This window comes from Panulirus ornatus, chromosome 5 (assembly GCF_036320965.1).
Source record: "Panulirus ornatus isolate Po-2019 chromosome 5, ASM3632096v1, whole genome shotgun sequence".
Classification (NCBI taxonomy): Eukaryota; Metazoa; Arthropoda; class Malacostraca; order Decapoda; family Palinuridae; genus Panulirus; species Panulirus ornatus.
This window is the reverse complement of record NC_092228.1, coordinates 48,680,100-48,706,080: the sequence shown is the minus strand read 5'-3', so window position 1 is coordinate 48,706,080 and position 25,981 is coordinate 48,680,100. Positions and strand designations below refer to the sequence as shown.

At 49.7% G+C, this 25,981-nt stretch overlaps 1 protein-coding gene across 1 annotated transcript in view; it reads right to left on the bottom strand.

Moving 5' to 3' along the window:
* The window catches only part of LOC139748816 (sphingosine-1-phosphate lyase-like), a 194,993-nt gene that overhangs the window by 86,345 nt on the left and 82,667 nt on the right, over positions 1-25,981 (bottom strand). The window contains exons 6-10 of the mRNA XM_071662247.1: positions 19,781-19,992; positions 11,837-11,998; positions 8,865-8,939; positions 7,641-7,900; positions 7,336-7,445 (exon numbers count right to left, since the gene is read on the bottom strand). Of these exons, the coding sequence (XP_071518348.1) occupies positions 7,336-7,445; positions 7,641-7,900; positions 8,865-8,939; positions 11,837-11,998; positions 19,781-19,992 (819 nt within the window). The remainder of the gene's footprint in view (positions 1-7,335; positions 7,446-7,640; positions 7,901-8,864; positions 8,940-11,836; positions 11,999-19,780; positions 19,993-25,981) is intronic.

Sequence of the window (25,981 nt, the reverse complement as noted above, 5' to 3'; positions counted from 1 at the left end):
ACATAACATCGGTGAATAACCACTGACTCACTTCCCAAGCCCTCTCATCCACAGCAGACTGCATACTTGCCCCTCTCTCCAAAACTCCTGCATATACCTCCCTAACCACCCCATCCATAAACAAATGAAACAACCATGAAGACATCACACACCCCTGAAGCAAACCGACATTCACTAGGAACTATTTTCTCACCTGTCCTCCTACTCGTACAAAACTTTTCACTGCTATTTGCAACTTGCCTCCCGCACTATATACTCTTAAAACCTTCCACAAAGCCTCTCTATCATCTTTATCATATGCTTTCTCCAGATCCGTAAATGTTACATACAAATCCATTTGTTTTTCTAAGTATTTCTGGCATACATTCTTCAAAGCAACACCTGATCCACACATCCTCTACCACTTCAGAAACCACACTGCTCTTCCCCAATCTGATGCTTTGTACATGCCTTCACCCTCTCAATCAATACCCTCCTACATAATTTCCCAGGAATACTAAAAAACTTATAAATCTGTAATTTGAACACTCACCTCTATCCCCTTTGACTTTGTACAGTGTCATTATGCATGCTTTCCGCCAATCCTCAGGCACTTCACCATAATCCATACATACACTGAATTTCCTTACCAACCAATGAACAATACAGTCACCCCCCTTTTTAATAAGTTCCAATTCAATACCATCCAAACCCGCCGCCTTTCCGGATTTAATCTTCCGCAAGGCTTTCACTACCTCTTCTCTCTTCACCAAATCATTCTCCCAGACCCCTCTCACTTCTTACACCACCTCAACCAAAACACTCTATCATCAAACACATTCAACAAACCTTCAAAATACTCACTCCATCTCCTTCTCACTCCATTTCTATCTCCTGTCACTTCCCGACTTTCTCCCTTCACCGATGTTCCCATTTGTTCTCTTGTTTTACGCACGTTATTCAATTCTTTCCAAAACATATTTTCTTCTCCATAAGATTTAATGATACTCTCTCACCCCAACTCTCATTTGCCCTCTTTTTCAACTCTTGCACCTTTATCTTTTATACATCTCCCAGTCATTTGCACTACTTCCCTGCAAAAGTCATCCAAATGCCTCTCTCTTCTCTTTCACTAACAATCTTACTGCTTCATCCCACCACTCACTACCCTTTCTAATCTGCCCACCTCCCACCTTTCTCATACCACATGCATCTTTTCACATGCCATCACTGCTTTCCTAATACATCCCATTCTTCACCTATTCCCCTCACGTCATTTGCTCTCACCTTATACTATTCTGCACTCAGTCTCTCCTGGTACTTCCTCACACAAGTCTCCTTTCCAAGCTCACTTACTCTCACCACTCTTCTCACCAGCATTCTCTTTTTTCTGAAAGCCTCTACAAATCTTCACGTTTGCCTCCACATGATAGTGATCAGACATTCCTCCAGCTGCCCATCTAAACACATTAACATCCAAAAGTCTCTCTTTTACACGCCTTGAACACTTAGTCCAATAATGCCTTTTAAGCATCTTTCTTACTCACATACGTATACTTACGTATATCTTCCTTTTTAAAACAGGTATTCCCAATCACCAGTCTTTTTTTCAGCACACAAATCCAGAAGCTCTTCACCATTTCCATTTACAACACTGAACACCCCATGTACACCAACTGCTACATTCCTCACCTTCGCATTTAAATCACCCATCACTATAACCCGTTCTCGTGCATCAAAGCTGCTAATACACCCACTCAACTGCTCCCAAAACACCTGCCTCTCATGATCCTTCTTCTCATGACCAGGCGCATAGGCACCAATAATCAACCATCTCTCTCACCACTTTCAGTTTTACCCATATCAATCTAGAGTTTACTTTCTTATACTCTATCACATACTCCCACAACTCCTGCTTCAGGAGTATTGCCACTCCTTTATTAGATATTGTCCTCTCAGCAACCACTGACTTTACTCCTAAGACTTTCCCAAACCACTCTACCACTTTCCCTTGAGCTTCGTTTCACTCAGAGCCAGAATATTCAGGTTCCTTTCCTCAAATATACTACCTATCTCTCCTTTCTTCTCATTTTGGTTACATCCACATACATTCAGACACCCCAATCTAAGCCTTCGAGGAGGATGAACACTCCCCGCTTGACTCCTTCTGTTTCCCTTTTTAGAAATTTGAATACAAGTGGTACCTACTGGTATTTAGAAGTTTAGATACTACTACTACTATCAATATAATTATTACTTCTACTACTAAAAATGATTATAATAAGGTTTAACACCTCTAAAGCTCAAACTTATTTCTCTGATGGCCCGATACCACTCAAAACAATAAAGCATCATGATATCATCACAATATCTACTCTATCTTGCAAATCCATCATTCTTCGATTACCTGAGTCCGCCTTGAAGAATCTTGAAAAAGTACACATGCTGAAGATTCTTCTGATCATTTGCTCCATATGTACAAAGGAATAATTCTTCCGTGCATAGTGCTATCTGAGGCAATTTCAACTCCGCATGTTTATTTCACAGTCGAGTACAACGGAATCCGACTTACCAGCCCGTGCAATGTGACTTTAAAACTCTCACCCCAGCTCTCATTTGCCATCTTGTTAAGTCATGCATCTGTTACTTGCTCTTGTGCACTTCCCGATCACACGCACTACTTCCTTACAGTTGATGCCCATACGCCTTTCTCTTCTCTTCCAATAACAACTTAACTTTCTCATTCCACCAATCACTTGGCCTACAACACACTGTTGAGTTTCTTCCTCACTTCCACAGATATCTCTTCGCTTTCTGCGCCCGGGAGCTGACTGCTTGAGTGCCGCTTTTATTACTTACATCATGCGATACTCAGCAAGCCAGTACACCACATGACCACCGTAGACATTAGCAACACATGGATGGGTCGTAGTGGTAAATACTGTTTTCCCTAAACTGAAAATTTTTGGAACTCTTTTACTTTCTCAAAAGACAGGTTTTCCAGTGCCCTCTAGACTTCCCTTTTCAAGAACTTACACCTTTTGATATGTTTAACTCTTTCAAAAGTTCCAACTAGCTTATATCACGACAGAAACTTTGGTCTGTGATTGGATAATATTATTAAGTTATATTCATATCTATTTGTGTTTATAGTTATATTTCGCACAGGTAATACTATCCATCCTTACTATCTCATGAGGTGAAGCATATTTTCTTATATTTTCAAGTATTTGTTTGGTGTGATACTTAAAATGTGGCTAGACAGATAAACTAGGGATGTAGCCTAACGGACATACAGAGGATGTGACCTAACAAACATACTGGGAATGTGGCCTGACAGGCATACTGGTGATGTGGCCTGACAGGCGTACTGGTGATGTGGCCTGACAGGCGTACTGGTGATGTGGCCTGACAGACACACTGAAGAAGTGGCGTGACAAACATACAGGGGATGTGGCCTTACAGACATACTGGAATGTGGCTTGATAGACATACTGAAGATATGGCCTGACAGACATGCAGGGGATGAGGCCTAACAGACATACTGAGGAAGTGAACCGATAGACATACTGAAGATGTGGCCTGACAGACTTATTGGGAATGTTTCCTTAAAATTCTAGGACTGTGGCCTGACAGGCATACTGAGGATGTGGCCTAACAGACATACTTGGGATGTGGCCAGACATACATACTGAGAATGTGAATTGACAAACATACTTGGGATGTGGCTTGACAAACATAGTGAGAATGTGAATTGACAAACATACTTGGGATGTGGCTTGACAGATATACTGGGAAATATGGCCTGATACACATATTGGGAATATGGGTGACAGACATGATGGGGATGTGGCCTGATACATATAGTGAGGATTTGGCCTGACAGATATACTGGGTATGTGGCCTGACAGACATACTGAGGATGAAGCCAGACAGACATACTGAGGATGTGGCCTTACAGACATACTGAGATGTGGTGGCCTGACACACATACTGGAGGATGTGGCCTGAAAAAACTACTGGGGATGACCTGACAGACATACTGGGGATGTGGCCTGACAGATGTACTGGGGATGTCCTGACAGACATACTGGGAATGTGGCCTGACAGACATACTGGGGATGTGGCCTGACAGACATACTGGGGATGTGGCCTGACAGACATACTGGGAATATGGCCTGACAGACATAGTGGGAATATGGCCTAACAGACATACTGGGGATGTGGCCTGACAGACGTACTGGGGATGTGGCCTGACAGACATACTGGGGATATGGCCTGACAGGCATACTGGGGATGTGGCCTGACACACATACTGGGGATGTGGCCTGACAGACATACTGGGGATGTGGCCTGACAGACATACTGGGAATATGGCTTGACAGACGTACTGGGGATGTGGCCTGACAGACATACTGAAGATGTGTCCTGACAGACAGACTGGGAATATGGCCTGACAGACATACTGGGGATATGGCCTGGCGGACATACTGGGGATGTGGCCCGACAGACATACTGGGGATGTGGCCTGACAGACATACCGGGATGTGACCTGACAGACATACTGAAGATGAGTCCTGACAGACACACTGGGGATGTGGCCTGGCAGACATACTGGGGATGTGGCCTGACAGACATACTGGGGATGTGGCCTGACAGACATACTGGGGATGTGGCCTGACAGACATACTGGGGATGTGTCCTGACAGACATACTGGGGATATGGCCTGACAGACATACTGGGGATATGGCCTGACAGACATACTGAGGATGTGGCCTGACAGACATACTGGGGATGTGGCCTGACAGACATACTGGGGATGTGGCCTTACAGACATACTGGGGATGTGGCCTGACAGACATACCGGGGATGTGACCTGACAGACCATACTGATATGTGTCCTGACAGACATATACTGGGGATGTGGCCTAACTGACATACTGGGGATGTGCCTGACAACATCTGGGGATGTGCCTGACAGATATACTGGGGATGTGGCCTGACAGACATACTGAGATGTGTCCTGACAGACATACTGGGGATGTGGCCTAAAATACTGGAGTGCCTGACAGACATACTGGGGATGTGCCTGACAGAATACTGAAGATGTCCTGACAGACATACTGGGGATGTGGCCTGACAGACATACTGGGGATGTGGCCTGACAGACATACTGGGGATGTGGCCTGACAGACATACTGAAGATGTGTCCTGACAGACATACTGGGGATGTGGCCTGACAGACATACTGGGGATGTGGCCTGACAGACATACTGGGGATGTGGCCTGACAGACATACTGGGGATGTGGCCTGACAGACATACTGGGGATGTGGCCTGACAGACATACTGAAGATGTGTCCTGACAGACATACTGGGATGTGTCCTGACAGACATACTGGGGATGTGGCCTGACAGACATACTGAAGATGTGTCCTGACAGACATACTGGGGATGTGGCCTGACAGACATACTGAAGATGTGTCCTGACAGACATACTGGGGATGTGGCCTGACAGACATACTGGGAATATGGCCTGACAGACATACTGGGGATGACCTGACGGACATACTGGGGATGATCTGACAGACATACTGGGGATGTGGCCTGACAGACATACTGGGGATGTGGCCTGACAGACATACTGGGGATGTGGCCTGACAGACATACTGAAAATGTGTCCTGACAGACATGCTGGGAATATGGCCTGACAGACATACTGGGAATATGGCCTGACAGACATACTGGGGATGTGGCCTGACAGACATACTGGGGATGTGGCCTGACAGACATACTGGGGATGTGGCCTGACAGACATACTGAAGATGTGTCCTGACAGACATACTGGGGATGTGGCCTGACAGACATACTGGGGATGTGGCCTGACAGACATACTGAAGATGTGTCCTGACAGACATACTGGGGATGTGGCCTGACAGACATACTGAAGATGTGTCCTGACAGACATACTGGGGATGTGGCCTGACAGACATACTCAGGATGAAGCCAGACAGACATACTGAGGATGTGGCCTTACAGACATACTGAGATGTGGTGGCCTGACACACATACTGGAGGATGTGGCCTGAAAAACCTACTGGGGATGACCTGACAGACATACTGGGGATGTGGCCTGACAGACATACTGGGGATGACCTGACAGATATACTGGGGATGTGGCCTGACAGACATACTGAGGATGTGTCCTGACAGACATACTGGGGATGACCTGACGGACATACTGGGGATGATCTGACAGACATACTGGGAATATGGCCTGACAGGCATACTGGGGATGACCTGACGGACATACTGGGGATGATCTGACAGACATACTGGGGATGTGGCCTGACAGACATACTGAAGATGTGTCCTGACAGACATACTGGGGATGTGGCCTGAAAGACATACTGGGGATGTGGCCTGACAGACATACTGAAGATGTGTCCTGACAGATATACTGGGGATGTGGCCCGACAGACATACTGAAGATGTGTCCTGACAGACATACTGGGAATATGGCCGGACAGACATACTGGGGATGACCTGACGGACATACTGGGGATGATCTGACAGACATACTGGGGATGTGGCCTGACAGACATACTGGGGATGTGGCCTGACAGATATACTGGGGATGTGGCCTGACAGACATACTGAAGATGTGTCCTGACAGACATACTGGGCATATGGCCTGACAGACATACTGGGGATTTGGACTGACAGACATACTGGGGATGTGGCCTGACAGACATACTGGGGATGTGGCCTGACAAACATACTGGGGATGTGGCCTGACAGACATACTGAAGATGTGTCCTGACAGACATACTGGGCATATGGCCTGACAGACATACTGGGGATTTGGACTGACAGACATACTGGGGATGTGGCCTGACAGACATACTGGGGATGTGGCCTGACAAACATACTGGGGATGTGGCCTGACAGACATACTGGGGATGTGGCCTGACAAACATACTGGGGATGTGGCCTGACAGACATACTCTAGATTTGACCTGACAGACATACTGAGGATGTGGCCCGACAGATATACCGAGGATGTGGCCTAGCAAACATACTGAGGATGTGGCCTGACAGATATACTGAGGATATGGCCTGAGAACCATACTGGGGATGTGGCCTGACAGACATACTGAGGATGTGGCCTGACAGACATAGTGAGGATGTGGCCTGACAGACATACTGAGGATGTGGCCTGACAGACATACTGAGGATATGGCCTGACAGACATACTGAGGATGTGGCTTGAGAACCACACTGGGATGTGGCCTGACAGACGTAGTGAGGATATGGCCTGAGAACCGTACTGGGGATGTGGCCTGACAGACATACTGGGGATGTGGCCTGACAGACATAGTGAGGATGTGGCTTGAGAACCACACTGGGATGTGGCCTGACAGACGTAGTGAGGATGTGGCCTGAGAACCTTACTGAGAACCATACTGGGGATGTGACCTGACAAATTTCATGAAATGACCTGAACATTTATGAGGTTTCTTGGATACCTTTCCAGTGTGGCCAGACACTGTGTGAGTGTGGACCTGGTTTTGTGGTGGCCTCTCATGATGAAAGCTTCCTCATGTGGTGATTACAACCTTACCCCTCCTGTGTGGCCACACCATGTGACTGTTCTTCACTGTGACCAGGTGACCTCATCTTGTGAGGAGCTGGTCACATTTGGCCTTACCTTGTCAGTGTCAACAGAGATGCTGGTCACACCGGGGACGCGAAAGTCAAACGGCGGAAGAGGGTAGCCAGCGGCGTCCATGAAGGGCAAGAGGAACCCGGCAAGGCAGCAGTCCACATGGACTGGTACGTTGTAACGCAGGCCTAACGCTCCCACCGCCTCCACGTCGTCCATCATGCCGTGAGCGAACTGTGGTGCAGATGCGACCAGCTGCACCACAACAAGAAAGTAATTTCTCAGTTATTATCATGGAAGAAAACGATACATGATGACCCACTTGCACTCATGAGCAATACAGGAACTGGTCGTGCAGTGAAAGACAAACCCAAATACATAACACGTCATCATAGTTACATGAGGTGACACATACATAAATTCTGTCTTCAAACAGGTGGAGATTATGCGTGTGATGGAGAGTTATATGGAGCAAAGGCAGCTCCAATGATAAGGTTGTAGCCACACCTACAGGTGGACATGCAACAATAAACATAGCAGGATGACAAGAAGGGTAACCAGAGAGAGAGAGAGAGAGAGAGAGAGAGAGAGAGAGAGAGAGAGAGAGAGAGAGAGAGAGAGAGAGAGAGAGAGAGAGAGAGAGAGAGAGAGAGAGAGAGAGAGAGAGAGAGAGGTATTTCTAGCTCACACATGGTTTCCCCTGAATCAGCTGTAACTATGTATGATTTAAAGCTCTTTGGAAACCTACACAATGGTTCAGGACCATACAAATTTGATTTTGGAGTTCCAATTTCTTGATGTAAACATCAAGAAGAAAATGACGTAATTTCCAATACAGAAGCTTTGAACACACACACACACACACACACACACACACACACACACACACACACACACACACACACACACACACACACACACACACAAAGAATTAATGCTATGGAGAAGACGTCTGCAAGACTTCGACTTGTCAAGTCTGACTGACAGGAAGGAGGCCACTTTACCTTCCTCCTTAAAGATTATGTAAACACTCCATGCCAACACCTGAAGACCAGAAACTCATCACCACCACTTAGATAAATCTTGTACCCTTCTAAACCACCTCATGACTCTCTGAATCCTTCACTAGATAGAGGTTATTAAACTAAATTAGACTTGTATAGGCACCACACGAATCTCTGAACCCTTAACCAGCTAGTACGAACTAAGGAACACTCACCAATACAGTGTTGCTTGTGATAGCACGTCTCATTGCTTCCAGATTCACTTTGCATGTCTTGGGGTCCATGGGCACCTGGCAAGAGAAAAGTGTGTTCATTAAATATATCTTGTACGCTGCCACAAAGGTGCTCCATCCATGATATCAATAATCATCCCAGGACCCTCTTCCCGGCGTTACTCAGAACCTGTTTCCAGAGGCTGCTGCGACCCAAGATCTCTTTTCAGAGGCTGCTGGAACCCAAGACATCTTTTCAAAGGTTGCTAGAACCTAAGACCTCTTTCCAGAGGCATCTGCAACCCAAGACTTCTAAAAGAGGCTGCTGCAAACTATGGCTGCACTACTTCCAGTAGCAAGGGAAAATGTGGGCTCCTTGACGAGACTTGACTCCAGATGATAGTCTTGCCCAAGGTGGATTTTCACTCGTGGTGTAACCATGAGCCGCTAGAGTCCGGTTACAACTATGGTATTGTATAATGGTGATGTGTGGGCCTGGAACGCCAAGATGTCCTGTGGAATCCTACGGTTTGAGATGGAATTTCTATTACACTGAATGTGGGCTTCAGAACAGATAAAATGAAGCATGATTCAAAAAGATATATTGAGTTTATTGAGGGTGAAAGTGATTATGGGAAAGATGGAATGCTGAATTAAGAACTAGACTGTAGAAAATAAATGTGAAATCAGATGACTGGTTGTAAACTCGCGGCCTGGTGTCACTGCAGTGGATACAGACTTATGAAAGTGAGGCATCTGAGGGTGAGCAAGATGTACACATTCTGAACTCAACTGAGACTGTACGTGGCAGATCTTCCTAAACTGACACTGTACGTGGCAGATCTTCCTAAACTGACACTGTACGTGGCAGATCTTCCTAAACTGACACTGTACGTGGCAGATCTTCCTAAACTGACACTGTACGTGGCAGATCTTCCTAAACTGACACTGTACGTGGCAGATCTTCCTAAACTGACACTGTACGTGGCAGATCTTCCTAAACTGACACTGTACGTGGCAGATCTTCCTAAACTGACACTGTATGTGGCAGATCTTCCTAAACTGACACTGTACGTGGCAGATCTTCCTAAATTGAGACTGTACGTGGAAGATCTTCCTCTACAGTGTAATATGTTCACAGATTATGATTACTCAACCCTGACAATAGATGTCCCTGCCTCATTAAGTGCACAAACTATTCATTCCTAACTCATCAGTCATTGACTACTCACCTGTATAATTAATCTTCCTTTCATTCGTTAATCCCCAGTCAAGCCAGTGACCAAAGGTCCCTGACTCATTAACCAACAGACCAATCATTCCTTGCCTCATGAGTCTACAGACCAATTCGCTTTACCTCATTTAACCAAGAAACCACTCAGTTCTACCTCATCAATTAAGGGATCACTCACTCGTGCCTCATACATTTATACTGCACCATCAACAGACCGCTCATCATAACTTACAACCACTCATTCTTGCTTCAGACCACTAACTCATGCCCCATCATTGTATGTACACACAACTCGCTCCTGCCTTGTCTCTCCAGAATCCATTCACTTCGGCTTCATCAATCAACAGACCCCTTCACTATTGCTCTCTCAGCTCACAACTCACTGTCTACTACTTCACAGGTCTACAGACTACTTACTTGTGCCTCAACAGTCTACAGGCCACTCACCTCTTTCATAACTGCTCACAGATCACCTACCTTATCACTACAAAATAATCACTTCTTCATTAGTTTACATACAATCAACTCCCTCCTCATCAATCCACAAACCACTCGTCCCTGCCTCATTAATCTAAGAAGATCTCTCATTTCTGCGCCATCAGTCTAAATGGTATTCATATCGGTCCATAGACTATCAACTTCTGCCTCATCAGTCTGAAGACCACTTTTTCCAGCCTCATTGCTTCATAAGCCACTCATTCTTATCAGTCTAGGGACCACTTACATGTGTCTCATTATTAGAGACCAATGACTCTTGCTTTAACAATCTATAAAACTACTCATTGTTGCCTCATAAACTGAAAGGCACATTCCCTTCTGCCTCATCAGTCTAAAGGCTAATAACAAAACCATCTCATTAATCCACACACCACATTTCGCCTGCCAGCCATCTAACTAGCTAAACAGGCAGCTTGTTAGCCAGCAAATTGACCAACTAGCATCCACCTACCCAGATAGATAGTTTACCAGTCATCCTGCTAGTAAGCCCAGGCTTATAGCTCTGAAAATATTTGTCTTTATTTTAATTTTCATTGACTCTATATGAGGGCACTATACATCCATTCTCTTACCTCTCAGGATCTTAACGTTACACCATCCAGACACTGAGTAGACTGACTTAGCAATTAAGAACGCTCTCCCGTCCGGAACAAACTCCTCTACAATCATACCCACTCCCGCTGCGCTGCCACACTTCATCTTACGCAGGACTTTCACTACCCCCTCACATTTCACCAAACCATTTCTCACCTCCACATACCACCTTATCCCCATCATACCACATCCACCACCCTATCATCTGACATGTTCAACGGTCCTTCAGACGACTCATGCTATCTCGTTTTCATCTCTTCTTTGCCTGTTCCCACTTTCCCATCTGCACCCTTCACCCTGCTGCTATCTGTTTTCATGTTCTCCTCATACTGTTCGCCTCCTTCCAAAGCACTTCTTTGTTCAGTGAATTTAGACTGATACTAACTCATCCTATCTCCCATTTTCCTTGTCTTCAGCTCTTGTAAGTCTCTCTTAACCTTTCTCTTATATACCTCCCAATCACTCGCACCAAGGAAATTTTATTGGAAGGGTCTTGCTACCACTGGCCATAGATCAAACACATAGGGTCCGAAACCCATGATCTATTTAGCAAGATCTAAACAAGATCAAAAAACAACACTCAAAAACTTGAGAACCAAAATCAACCTTTTAATATATTTGAGTTTTTGGCGAATAAGTCCAGGCTTACCTTACGTATCTTGACTCCCACCATGGAGGCTGCATTGTCAAAGGCAGCATGAGCGGTGATGCAGGTCACTATTTCTGGTCTTTTAGTGCCCTTCACCGCACGTCCCCAGTCCCGCATCGCCTTCAACACCATCAAGATGCTCTCAGGGCCTCCAGACGTGATCTGGAACACAGACATGATTCCTAAAGATCCTGGAGGTGAAGTGTCATCAAGGAGAGCTGAGGGTGAGGGGATGTGACTTATCCACCGGCAGCCCAGGATCGAGGTAATAAGTTCGAATCCTGGTGGCGGCAGTCGGTTCACAGCCAACACAGCCGTTCATCCACCCTTTGAGGTTAGTCGATAAAAATCCCGAGGAACGATCAGACCACAAGCGACGGTCTGGTGGAACTAAGGAAGTGAAGCCCTGGGCTGACATGGTGATGGGAGAGTCTCTGGGAGTCATGGTGATGGGAGAGTCTCTGGGAGTCATGATGATGGGAGATGGGAGAGTCTCTGGGAGTCATGATGATGGGAGACGGGAGAGTATCTGGGAGTCATGTGATGGGTGATGGGAGAGGTCTCTGGGAGTCATGGTGATGGGAGACGGGAGAGTCTTGGGAGTCATGATGATGGAGAGTCTCTGGGAGTCATGGTGATTGGTGATGGGAAAGTCTCTGGGAGTCATGATGATGGGAGATGGGAGAGTCTCTGGGAGTCATGGTGATGGGAGACGGGAGAGTCTCTGGGAGTCATGATGATGGGAGAGTCTCTGGGAGTCATGGTGATGGGTGATGGGAAAGTCTCTGGGAGTCATGATGATGGGAGATGGGAGAGTCTCTGGGAGTCATGATGATGGGAGACGGGAGAGTATCTGGGAGTCATGGTGATGGGTGATGGGAGAGTCTCTGGGAGTCATGGTGATGGGAGACGGGAGAGTCTCTGGGAGTCATGGTGATGGGTGATGGGAAAGTCTCTGGGAGTCATGATGATGGGAGATGGGAGAGTCTCTGGGAGTCATGGTGATGGGTGATGGGAGAGTCTCTGGGAGTCATGGTGATGGGAACGGGAGAGTATCTGGGAGTCATGTGAGTGGGGAGTCATGGGATGGAAGACGGGAAGAGTCTTGGGAGTCATGGTGATGGAGATAGGGAGAGTCTCTGGGAGTCATGGTGTGGGAGATGGGAGAGTCTCTGGAAGTCATGGTGATGGGAGGACGGAGAGATGAGGGTTTGGGAGTCATGGTGATGGGGTGATGGGGAGAGTCTCAGGGAGTTCATGGTGATTGGGGACGGGAGGAGTATCTGGGGGGGTCATGGTTGATGGAGATGGGAGAGTCTCTGGGAGTCATGGTGATGGGAGACGGGAGGTGTCTCTGGAGTCATGGCGATGGGATAGGGAGAGTATCTGGGAGTCATAGTGGATGGGAGATGGGAGAGTCTCTGGGAAGTCATGGTGAAGGGAGACGGGAGGATCTCTGGGAGTCATGGTGATGGGAGATGGGAGAGTCTCTTGGGAGTCATGGTGATGGGAGACTGTGAGAGTCTCTGGGAGTCATTGGTGAGGGAGACGGGAGAGTCTCTGGGAGTTATGGTGCATCGGAGATGGGAGAGTCTCTGGGAGTCAGGGTGATGGGAGACGGGAGAGTATCTGGGGAGTCATGGTGCTGGGAGGATGGAGAGTCTCTGGGAGTCATGGGTGATGGGAGATGGGAGAGTCTCTGGGAGTCATGGTGATGGAGATGGGAGAGTCTCTTGGAGTCATGGTGATGGGAGATGGGAGAGTCTCTGGGAGTCATGGTGATGGGAGACGGGAGAGTATCTGGAGAGTCATGGTGATGGGAGACGGGAGAGTTCTGGAGTCATGGGAGGTTGATGAGAGTCTCTGGAGTCATGGTGATGGGAGACGGGAGAGTATCTGGGAGTCATGGTGATGGGAGATGGGAGAGTCTCTGGGAGTCATGGTGATGGGAGACGGGAGAGTCTCTGGGAGTCATGGTGATGGGATACGGGAGAGTATCTGGGAGTCATAGTGATGGGAGATGGGAGAGTCTCTGGGAGTCATGGTGATGGGAGACGGGAGAGTCTCTGGGAGTCATGGTGATGGGAGACGGAGAAGTCTCTGGGAGTCATGGTGATGGGAGACGGGAGAGTCTCTGGGAGTCATGGTGATGGAGATGGGAGAGTCTCTGGGAGTCATGGTGATGGGAGACGGGAGAGTCTCTGGGAGTCATGGTGATGGGTGATGGGGAGAGTCTCTGGGAGTCATGGTGATGGGAGACGGAGAGTATCTGGGAGTCATGGTGATGGGAGATGGGAGAGTCTCTGGGAGTCATGTGTGATGGGAGACGGGAGAGTCTCTGGGAGTCATGGTGATGGGAGATGGGAGAGTCGCTGGGAGTCATGGTGATGGGAGATGGGAGAGTCTCTGGGAGTCATGGTGATGGGAGACGGGAGAGTCTCTGGGAGTCATGGTGATGGGAGACGGGAGAGTATCTGGGAGTCATGGTGATGGGTGATGGGAGAGTCTCTGGGAGTCATGGTGATGGGAGACGGGAGAGTATCTGGGAGTCATGGTGATGGGAGATGGGAGAGTCTCTGGGAGTCATGGTGATGGGAGACGGGAGAGTCTCTGGGAGTCATGGTGATGGGAGATGGGAGAGTCTCTGGGAGTCATGGTGATGGGAGATGGGAGAGTCTCTGGGAGTCATGGTGATGGGAGACGGGTGAGTCTCTGGGAGTCATGGTGATGGGAGACGGGAGAGTATCTGGGAGTCATGGTGATGGGAGATGGGAGAGTCTCTGGGAGTCATGGTGATGGGAGATGAGAGAGTCTCTGGGAGTCAAGGTGATGGAGTTCCCGTACATAACCTGACAAAGATGGGGCCAGGGTGACCTAGAACAGAGTCCTGGAATAGGCTTCGCCGTGGAGGGACCCCAGGGTGACCTCAGGGCAAGAAAACTGAAAGGATGAAGCGGAGTCTCAGGGACAAATAGTGACATAAGAAAACGAGTATCGGAAAACAACTCAGGAAAGAGGGTTCTGGCGGTAATAGAGGCAAGAGGAGTTTAGGGTGATACAGGGAAGAGAGATCCAAGCAGAAAAAAGTAACATGATAACAAAAAAGAGTAACACAAGCGTGACACAGGAGATCTCTCGGGCTGGCGAAGGGAAAAGAGGTATCATAGGCGGGACGACCCCCCCAGCTCCACATAAAACAAAAGGGACTAAAGACTCAGAGTGACAAGGGAAAGAGGGACTCAGGGTGACAAGGGAAAGAGGGCCTCAGAGTGACAAGGGAAAGAGGGCCTCAGATTGACAAGGGAGAGAGGGCCTCAGGGTGACAAGGGAAAGAGGGACCCAGGGTGGCAGGGGAGAGAGGTTCCTCGGGGTGACAGGGCAGAGAGGGGCCTCAGGGTGACAAGGGAAAGAGGGACCCGGGGTGACGGGAGAGAGGGACCTCAGGGTGGCAGGGGAGAGAGGGGCCTCGGAGTGAAAGGGCAGAGAGGGGCCTCAGGGTGACAAGGGAAAGAGGGACCCAGGGTGACGGGAGAGAGGGACCTCAGGGTGGCATTGGAGAGAGGGGCTTCAGGGTGACAGGGGAGAGAGGTGCCTCGGGATGACAGGGGAGAGAGAGGCCCCAGGGTGACAGGGGAGAGAGGTGCCTCGGGGTGACAGGGGAGAGAGGGTCCTCGGGATGACAGGGGAGAAAAGGCCTCAGCGTTACAAAGTAGAGAGGGCCTCAGAGTGACAGGGGAGATAGGGGCCTTGGGGTGATAGGAAAGAGAGAGGACCTCAGGGTGTCAGGGGAGAGAGGGCCTCAGGGTGACAAGGGAGAGAGGGCCTCAGGGTGACACGGAAGAGAGGGCCTCACGTTGACAAGTGAGAGAGGGGCCTCAGGGTGACAAGGGAGAGAGTGCCTCAGGGTGACAAGGGAGAGAGGGCCTTAGGGTGACAGGGGAGAGAGCTCCTTACGGTGACTAGGGAGAGAGGGCCTCAGGGTGACAAGGGAGAGAGGGCCTTACAGTGACAAGTGAGAGAGGGGCCTAAGAATGACAGAGGAAAAAGGGCCTCAGGCTGACAGGGGAAAAAAGAGCCTTAGGATGACAAAGGAGAATGAGCTATACAGTGACATTGGAGAGGGAGCCTTAGGGTAACAAGGGAAAGAGAGCCTTACGGTGACAAGGGAGAAAGGACCTAAGAGTAACAGGGAAGAGAGGGCCTCAGGATGAGAGGGGGAAGACGGTGTTAGGGTGACAAGGGAGAGATGGCCTTACGGTGAACTGGGAGAGAAGTCCTTATGGTCACAAGGGAGAGAGAACCTCAGGGTGACAGGGGAAAGAAGGTATCAGGATGACAAGGGGAAAAGAGGGTCTCAGGGTGACAAGGGAGAGAGAGACTCAGGGCAACAGGGGAAAGAGGACCTTAGGGTGTCAAGGGAGAGAAGGCCTTAGGGTAACAGGGGAGAGAGAGCTTTATGGTTACAAGGGAGAGAAGGCCTTACGGTGATAAGGGAGAAAGGGCCTCAGGGTTACAGGGGAATGAGGGCTTCAGAATGAAAGGGAAAAAAAGGCCCTTAGAGTGACAAGGGAGAGAGAGCTTCAAGATGACAGGGAAGAGGGGAGGTTCTGGGTGACAGGGAAGAGGGGAGGTTCTGGGTGACAGGGGAGAGAGGAGGTTCTGGGTGACAGGGAAGAGGGAAGGTTCTGGGTGACAGGGAAGAGGGAAGGTTCTGGGTGACAGGGAAAAGAGGTCTTCAGGATGCAAAGGATCTCAGGGTGAAAACGGGAGAAGGCCTCTGGGTGACGTGGGAGAGAGGGCTTCAGAGTGACAGGAGACAAGGAATCTCAAGGTGACAAGGGAGAGTAAGCCTCTGGATGGCAGGGGAGAAAGAGGCCTCAGGGTGACAGGAGAGAAAGGAGCCTCCGGGTGACAGGGGAAGTGGGGCCTCAGGGGACAGTGAGGGAATGATCCCTTCAGTGACAGGAATGAAAAGACCTCCTCGATGACACTAGGAGGTAAGGACACCCTCAATGACACTAAGGAGGGAAGGACACCCTCAATGACACTAGGAGGTAAGGACACCCTCAATGACACTAGGAGGGAAGGACACCCTCAATGACACTAGGAGGGAAGGACACCCTCAATGACACTAGGAGGGAAGGACACCCTCAATGACACTAGGAGGGAAGGACACCCTGAATGACACTAGGAGGGAAGGACACCCTCAACGACACTAGGAGAGAAGGACACCCTGAATGACACTAGGAGGGAAGGACACCCTCAATGACACTAGGAGGTAAGGACACCCTCAATGACACTAGGAGGGAAGGACACCCTCAATGACACTAGGAGGGAAGGACACCCTCAACGACACTAGGAGAGAAGGACACCCTCAATGACACTAGGAGGGAAGGACACCCTCAATGACACTAGGAGGTAAGGACACCCTCAATGACACTAGGAGGGAAGGACACCCTCAATGACACTAGGAGGGAAGGACACCCTCAATGACACTAGGAGGGAAGGACACCCTCAATGACACTAGGAGGGAAGGACACCCTCAATGACACTAGGAGGGAAGGACACCCTCAATGACACTAAGAGGGAAGGACCCCCTCAATGACACTAGGAGGGAAGGACACCCTCAATGACACTAGGAGGGAAGGACACCCTGAATGACACTAGGAGGGAAGGACACCCTCAACGACACTAGGAGAGAAGGACACCCTCAATGACACTAGGAGGGAAGGACACCCTCAATGACACTAGGAGAGAAGGACACCCTCAATGACACTAGGAGGGAAGGACACCCTCAATGACACTAGGAGAGAAGGACACCCTCAATGACACTAGGAGGGAAGGACACCCTCAATGACACTAGGAGGGAAGGACACCCTCAATGACCCTAAGGAGGGTAGGACACCCTCAATGACACTAGGAGGGAAGGACACCCTCAATGACACTAGGAGGGAAGGACACCCTCAATGACACTAAGGAGGGTAGGACACCCTCAATGACACTAGGAGGGAAGGACACCCTCAATGACACTAGGAGGGAAGGACACCCTCAATGACCCTAAGGAGGGAAGGACACCCTCAATGACACTAGGAGGGAAGGACACCCTCAATGACACTAGGAGGGAAGGACACCCTCAATGACACTACGAGGGAAGGACCCCCTCTATGACACTAGGAGGGAAGGACACCCTCAATGACACTAGGAGGGAAGGACACCCTCAATGACACTAGGAGGGAAGGACACCCTCAATGACACTAGGAGGGAAGGACACCCTCAATGACACTAGGAGGGAAGGACACCCTCAATGACACTAGGAGGGAAGGACACCCTCAATGACACTAGGAGGGAAGGACACCCTCAATGACACTAGGAGGGAAGGACCCACTCAATAACACTAGGAGGGAAGGACACCCTCAATGACACTAGGAGGGAAGGACCCCCTCAATGACACTAGGAGGGAAGGACACCCTCAATGACACTAGGAGGGAAGGACACCCTCAATGACACTAGGAGGGAAGGACCCACTCAATAACACTAGGAGGGAAGGACACCCTCAATGACACTAGAAGGGAAGGACACCCTCAATGACACTGGGAGGTAAGGACACCCTCAATGACACTAGGAGATAAGGACACCCTCAATGACACTAGGAGGGAAGGACACCTTTAATGACACTAGGAGGCAAGGACACCCTTAATGACACTAGGAGGGAAGGACACCCTCAATGACACTAGGAGGGAAGGACACCTTCAGTGACACTAGGAGGTAAGGACACCCTCAATGACACTAGGAGAGAAGGATACCTTCAATGACCCTAAAGAGGGAAGGAATCGCTTAATGACATTGGGACGTAAGGACCCCCTCAATGACACTAGGAGGGAAGGACCCCCTCAATGACACTAGGAGGGAAGGACACCCTCAATGACACTAGGAGGTAAGGACACCCTCAATGACACTAGGAGGGAAGGACACCTTCAATGACACTAGGAGGTAAGGACACCCTCAATGACACTAGGAGGGAAGGACACCCTCAATGACACTAGGAGGTAAGGACACCCTCAATGACACCAGGAGGTAAGGACACCCTCAATGACACTAGGAGGGAAGGACACCCTCAATGACACTAGGAGAGAAGGACACCCTCAATGGCCCTAAGGAAGGTAGGAATCCCTTAATGACACTGGGAGGTAAGGACACCCTCAATGACACTGGGAGAGATGAAGTCCCTCAATGACACAGAGAGGGAAGGACCCCTTCAATGACACAGGGAGCAGAGTACCTCCTCAGTGACAGTGGGAGGGAAGGTCCCCCCATAGTGACACTGGGAGAGGATCTCCTCAATGACAATGTGGGAGAAGGACACCCTCAACCACACTGGGAGGAAAGGATTTCCTCAAGGACACAGGGAAGGAAGGACCCCCTAAATGACACTGGGAGGGAAAGAACCCCCAAAATGACACTGGCAGGTAAGGACCCCCTCAATGACGCTAGGGGGGAAGGACACCGATGACGAAATTGAGAGGGAAGAAACCCCTCAATGTTACTGCGAGGGAGGGACTCCCTCATTGCCACTGGAAGACACGGGGAAGGAAGGACCTCCTCAGGGCCACTGCGAGAGGACTACATCAATGACACAGGGAGGGAAGGACCCCTACAATGACACTGGGAGGCCAGGAGATATCCTCACTTGGCCCCTTTCTCTGTTCCTTCTTTTTAAAAAATAAAAAATGGGAGAGGAGGATTTCCAGCTGCCGCTCCCTCCCTTTTAAGTCATCTTCTACAACACTCAGGGAATACGTGGGAAGTATTCTTTCTCCCCTACATGTATGTATATCCCGACTACATTGAGAACGTTTGACAAAGTCCTTAAAACCTTTGCACCTCTTGCACAACAATCTTCCCACCTTAAGAACTTGCAATACAGAGACCGTCTTGGTGACTCACACATCCAGCGTGCTCCTCGCTGCCGTGGTAGAGAGAAATGATCATCCTGACGACCTCTGCCTCCATCTTCCGGACGCCTGGAAAGACGTCAGCATGAAGTGGGTTGCTGAAGGCGAAGAGGCCGTATGTATGTTCCAGGAGCTTGTTGTAGGCCTGGTCGCTGTCAGGGAAGTCCCCTTCAGACATTTTCCCCTCCTTCCAGTTATACTTGTCTGGAATGGAAGACCTAGTCAGTGTTTTCACGGGTATATGTAAGTCTTGGTATTGCCTGCAATATGAAGTGTGTTAACACGCAGATACTGTGAACACAAGACCATCTTGCTCATTAGAATAAATAGTTTCCGTGATAATCAGATCACTTAATCAGTCTTCCAAATGGAACGTTGATGATAAAGGAACATGAAATATTTTTTCCTCGCTCTTTTAATCTTCATCGGAACGTTCAGTCATCGTTACGAGAAGCATATGGTCTAGACTTGACTACACAGATGCGTGATGACTGGAACACGTGATGAGTGTGTGTGTGTGTGTGTGTGTGTGTGTGTGTGTGTGTGTGTGTGTGTGTACTGGACAAAGCATGTGAAGAATGGAATATCCAAGTAAGAGAAGACTACAGCCTCAAGTGAGTTGGAATTGGAACTCCCACTGAGTGGGCACTGGGACATCCAGTGAGTGGGGTCTGAAACACCTAATGAGTGGCAACTGGAACACCCAGTGAGTTCTGACTAGAGCTCAGAGTGGTTGACGAATAGAACACCCAATTAGTAGTGTATGCGATAATTGGAACATCTTCGGAATGGTGAGTGGAACACCTAAGGATCCTGGAACATCCAGTGTGTGGGATCCTGGAGCACCCAGTGTGTGGTAACTGGAACATCTAAGGAGCGGTGATGTGTAACACACACTGAGTGGTGACTACAACACTCAATGAATGGCGACTGGAACACCTAAGAAGTTGTGACTGAAACAGATACAGTGAGTGGGGACTGGAACAACCAATGAGTGGAGAGTGGAACATCCAGTGTGGGACACATGAAATGGCTGAGTGGTGATGGAACACACAATTAAGGTGACTCGAACCTTCAGTGAATGGCAACTGGAAATCTAATTTGTGGTAATTGGAACATTGAAGGAACATCCAGTGAGTGGTGACTGGAACATTCAGTGAGTGGTGACTGGAACACCCAGTGAGTGGTGACTGGAACATTCAGTGAGTGGTGACTGGAACATCCAGTGAGTGGTGACTGGAACACCCAGTGAGTGGTGACTGGAACACCCAGTGAGTGGTAACTGGAGCATTCAGTGAGTGGTGACTTTAACACCCAGTGAGTGGTGAATGGAACATTCAGTGAGTGGTGACTGGAACACCCAGTGAGTGGTGACTGGAACATTCAGTGAGTGGTGACTGGAACACCCAGTGAGTGGTGACTGGAACACCAAGTGAGTGGTGACTGGAACATTCAGTGAGTGGTGACTGGAACACCCAGTGAGTGGTGACTGGAACATTCAGTGAGTGGTGACTGGAACACCCAGTGAGTGGTGACTGGAACACCCAGTGAGTGGTGACTGGAACACCCAGTGAGTGGTGACTGGAACACCCAGTGAGTGGTGACTGGAACACCCAGTGAGTGGTGACTGGAGCATTCAGTGAGTGGTGACTGGACCACCCGGTGAGTGGTGACTGGAACACCCAGTGAGTGGTGACTGGAACATTCAGTGAGTGGTGACTTGAACACCCAGTGAGTGGTGACTGGAACATTCAGTGAGTGGTGACTGGAACACCCAGTGAGTGGTGACTGGAACATTCAGTGAGTGGTGACTGGAACACCCAGTGAGTGGTGACTGGAACACCCAGTGAGTGGTGACTGGAACATCAGTGAGTGGTGACTGGAACACCCAGTGAGTGGTGACTGGAACACCCAGTGAGTGGTAACTGGAACACCCAGTGAGTGGTGACTGTAGCACCCAGTGAGTGGTGACTGGAACATTCAGTGAGAGGTGACTGGACACCGGTGAGTGGTGATGGAACACCCAGTGAGTGGTGACTGGAACATTCAGTGAGTGGTGACTGGACACCGTGAGTGTGACTGGAACACCAAGTGAGTGGTGATGAACACCCAGTGATTGGTGACTGGAACACCCAGTGAGTGGTGACTGGAACACCCAGTGAGTGGTGACTGGAACACCCAGTGAGTGGTGAAATGGAACACCCAGTGAGTGGTGACTGGAACACCCAGTGAGTGGTGACTGGAACACCCAGTGAGTGGTGACTGGAACACCAGTGAGTGGTGACTGGAACACCAGTGAGTGGTGACTGGAACATCCAGTGAGTGGTGACTGGAACACTCAGTGAGTGGTGACTGGAACACCCAGTGAGTGGTGACTGGAACACAAGTGAGTGGTGACTGGAACACCAGTGAGTGGTGACTGGAACACCCAGTGAGTGGTGACTGGAACACCCAGTGAGTAGTGACTGGAACACCAAGTGAGTGGTGACTGGAACACCCAGTGAGTGGTGACTGGAACATTCAGTGAGTGGTGACTGGAACACCGAGTGAGTGGTGACTGGAACATTCAGTGAGTGGTGACTGGAACACCCAGTGAGTGGTGACTGGAACACCCAGTGAGTAGTGACTGGAACACCAAGTGAGTGGTGACTGGAACACCCAGTGAGTGGTGACTGGAACACCCAGTGAGTGGTGACTGGAACACCCAGTGAGTGGTGACTGTAACACCCAGTGAGTGGTGACTGGAACACCCAGTGAGTGGTGACTGGAACACCCAGTGAGTGGTGACTGGAACACCCAGTGAGTGGTGACTGGAACACCCAGTGAGTGGTGACTGGAACACCCAGTGAGTGGTGACTGGAACACCCAGTGAGTGGTGACTGGAACACCCAGTGAGGTGGTGACTGGAACACCCAGTGAGTGGTGACTGGAACACCCAGTGAGTGGTGACTGGAACATTCAGTGAGTGGTGACTGGAACACCCGGTAAGTGGTGACTGGAACACCAAGTGAGTGGTGACTGTAACACCCAGTGAGTGGTGACTGGAACATTCAGTGAGTGGTGACTGGAACACCCAGTGAGTGGTGACTGGAACACCCAGTGAGTGGTGACTGAAACATTCCGTGAGTGGTGAATGGAACACCCGGTGAGTGGTGACTGGAACACCCAGTGAGTGGTGACTGGAACACCCAGTGAGTGGTGACTGGTACACCAAGTGAGTGGTGACTGGAACACCCAGTGAGTGGTGACTGGAACACCCAGTGAGTGGTGACTGGAACACCCAGTGAGTGGTGACTGTAACACCCAGTGAGTAGTGACTGGAACACCCAGTGAGTGGTGACTGGAACACCCAGTGAATGGTGACTGGGACACCCAGTGAGTGGTGACTGGAACACCCAGTGAGTGGTGACTGGAACACCCGGTGTGTGGTGACTGGAACACCCAGGGAGTGGTGACTTTAGCTCCCAGTGAGTGGTGACTGGAATATTCAGTGAGTGGTGACTGGAACACCCGGTGAGTGGTGACTGGAACACCCAGTGAGTGGTGACTGGAACACCCAGTGAGTGGCAACTGTAACACCCAGTGAGTGGTGACTGGAACATTCAGTGAGTGGTGACTGGAACATTCAGTGAGTGGTGACTGGAACACCCAGTGAGTGGTGACTGGAACACCCGGTGAGTGGTGACTGGAACACCCAGTGAGTGGTGACTGGAACATTCAGTGAGAGGTGACTGGAACATTCAGTGAGTGGTAACTGGAGCATTCAGTGAGTGGTAACTTTAACACCCAGTGAGTGGTGACTGGAACATTCAGTGAGTGGTGATTGGAACACCCAGTGAGTGGTGACTGGAACATTCAGTGAGAGGTGACTGGAACACCCGGTGAGTGGTGACTGGAACACCAAGTGAGTGGTGATTGTAACACCCAGTGATTGGTGACTGGAACACCCAGTGAGTGGTGACTGGGACACCCAGTGAGTGGTGACTGGAACATTCAGTGAGTGGTGACTGGAACACCCGGTGAGTGGTGACTGGAACACCCAGTGAGTAGTGACTGGAACACCCAGTGGGTGGTGAATGGAACACCCAGTGAGTGGTGACTGGAACACCCAGTGAGTGGTGACTGGAACATTCAGTGAGTGGTGACTGGAACACCCAGTGAGTGGTGACTGGAACATTCAGTGAGTGGTTACTGGAACATTCAGTGAGTGGTGACTGGAACACCCAGTGAGTGGTGACTGGAACATTCGGTGAGTGGTGACTGGAACACCCAGTGAGTGGTGACTGGAACACCCAGTGAGTAGTGACTGGAACACCAAGTGAGTGGTGACTGGGACACCCAGTGAGTGGTGACTGGAACACCCAGTGAGTAGTGACTGGAACACCAAGTGAGTGGTGACTGGAACACCCAGTGAGTGGTGACTGGAACATTCAGTGAGTGGTGACTGGAACACTCAGTGAGTGGTGACTGGAACACCCAGTGAGTGGTGACTGGAACACCAAGTGAGTGGTGAATGGAACACCCAGTGAGTGGTGACTGGAACACCCAGTGAGTGGTGACTGGAACACCCAGTGAGTGGTGACTGGAACACCCGGTGAGTGGTGACTGGAACACCCAGTGAGTGGTGACTGGAACACCCAGTGGGTGGTGACTGGAACACCCAGTGAGTGGTGACTGGAACACCCAGTGAGTGGTGACTGGAACACCCAGTGGGTGGTGACTGGAACACCTAGTGAGTGGTGACTGGAACACCCAGTGAGTGGTGACTGGAACATTCAGTGAGTGGTGACTGGAACACCCGGTAAGTGGTGACTGGAACACCAAGTGAGTGGTGACTGTAACACCCAGTGAGTGGTGACTGGAACATTCAGTGAGTGGTGACTGGAACACCCGGTAAGTGGTGACTGGAACACCCAGTGAGTGGTGACTGTAACACCTAGTGAGTGGTGACTGGGACATTCAGTGAGTGGTGACTGGAACACCCGGTGTGTGGTGACTGGAACACTCAGTGAGTGGTGACTGTAGCACCCAGTGAGTGGTGACTGGAACATTCAGTGAGTGGTGACTGGAACATTCAGTGAGTGGTGACTGGAACATTCAGTGAGTGGTGACTAGAACACCAAGTGAGTGGTGACTGGAACACCCAGTGAGTGGTGACTGGAACATTCAGTGAGTGGTGACTGGAACATTCAGTGAGTGGTGACTGGAACAACCAGTGAGTGGTGACTGGAACACCCAGTGGGTGGTGACTGGAACACCCAGTGAGTGGTGACTGGAACACCCAGTGAGTGGTGACTGGAACACCTAGTGAGTGGTGACTGGAACACCCAGTGAGTGGTGACTGGAACATTCAGTGAGTGGTGACTGGAACACTCGGTAAGTGGTGACTGGAACACCAAGTGAGTGGTGACTGTAACACCCAGTGAGTGGTGACTGGAACATTCAGTGAGTGGTGACTGAAACACCCAGTGAGTGGTAACTGGAACATTCAGTGAGTGGTGACTGGAACACCCAGTGAGTGGTGACTGAAACATTCAGTGAGTGGTGAATGGAACACCCGGTGAGTGGTGACTGGAACACCCAGTGAGTGGTGACTGGAACACCCAGTGAGTGGTGACTGGAACATTCAGTGAGTGGTGACTGTAACACCCAGTGAGTGGTGACTGTAACACCCAGTGATTGGTGACTGGAACACCCAGTGAGTGGTGACTGTAACACCCAGTGAGTGGTGACTGGAACATTCAGTGAGTGGTGACTGGAACACCCAGTGAGTGGTGACTGGAACACCCAGTGAGTGGTGACTGGAACATTCAGTGAGTGGTGACTGGAACACCCAGTGAGTGGTGACTGTAGCACTCAGTGAGTGGTGACTGGAACACCCAGTGAGTGGTGACTGGAACACCCAGTGAGTGGTGACTGGAACACCCAGTGAGTGAATTATAATTAGGCAAGAAGACGTACAGAAGTCCCTGCAGAATATTCGGGCAGGTAAAGCTACAGGGCCAGACGGGATACCTGCTAGGGTACTTAAATGCTGTGCAAAACAATTGACACCCGTACTGACCACATTATTTCAGGACTCGCTGGATCAGGGAGTGGTGCCTTATAAATGGAAAGAATCTGAAGTGAAACCTATTGCAAAAATTAATCACCCAAAAGATCACAAAGACTTCAGACCTGTAGTACTAACATC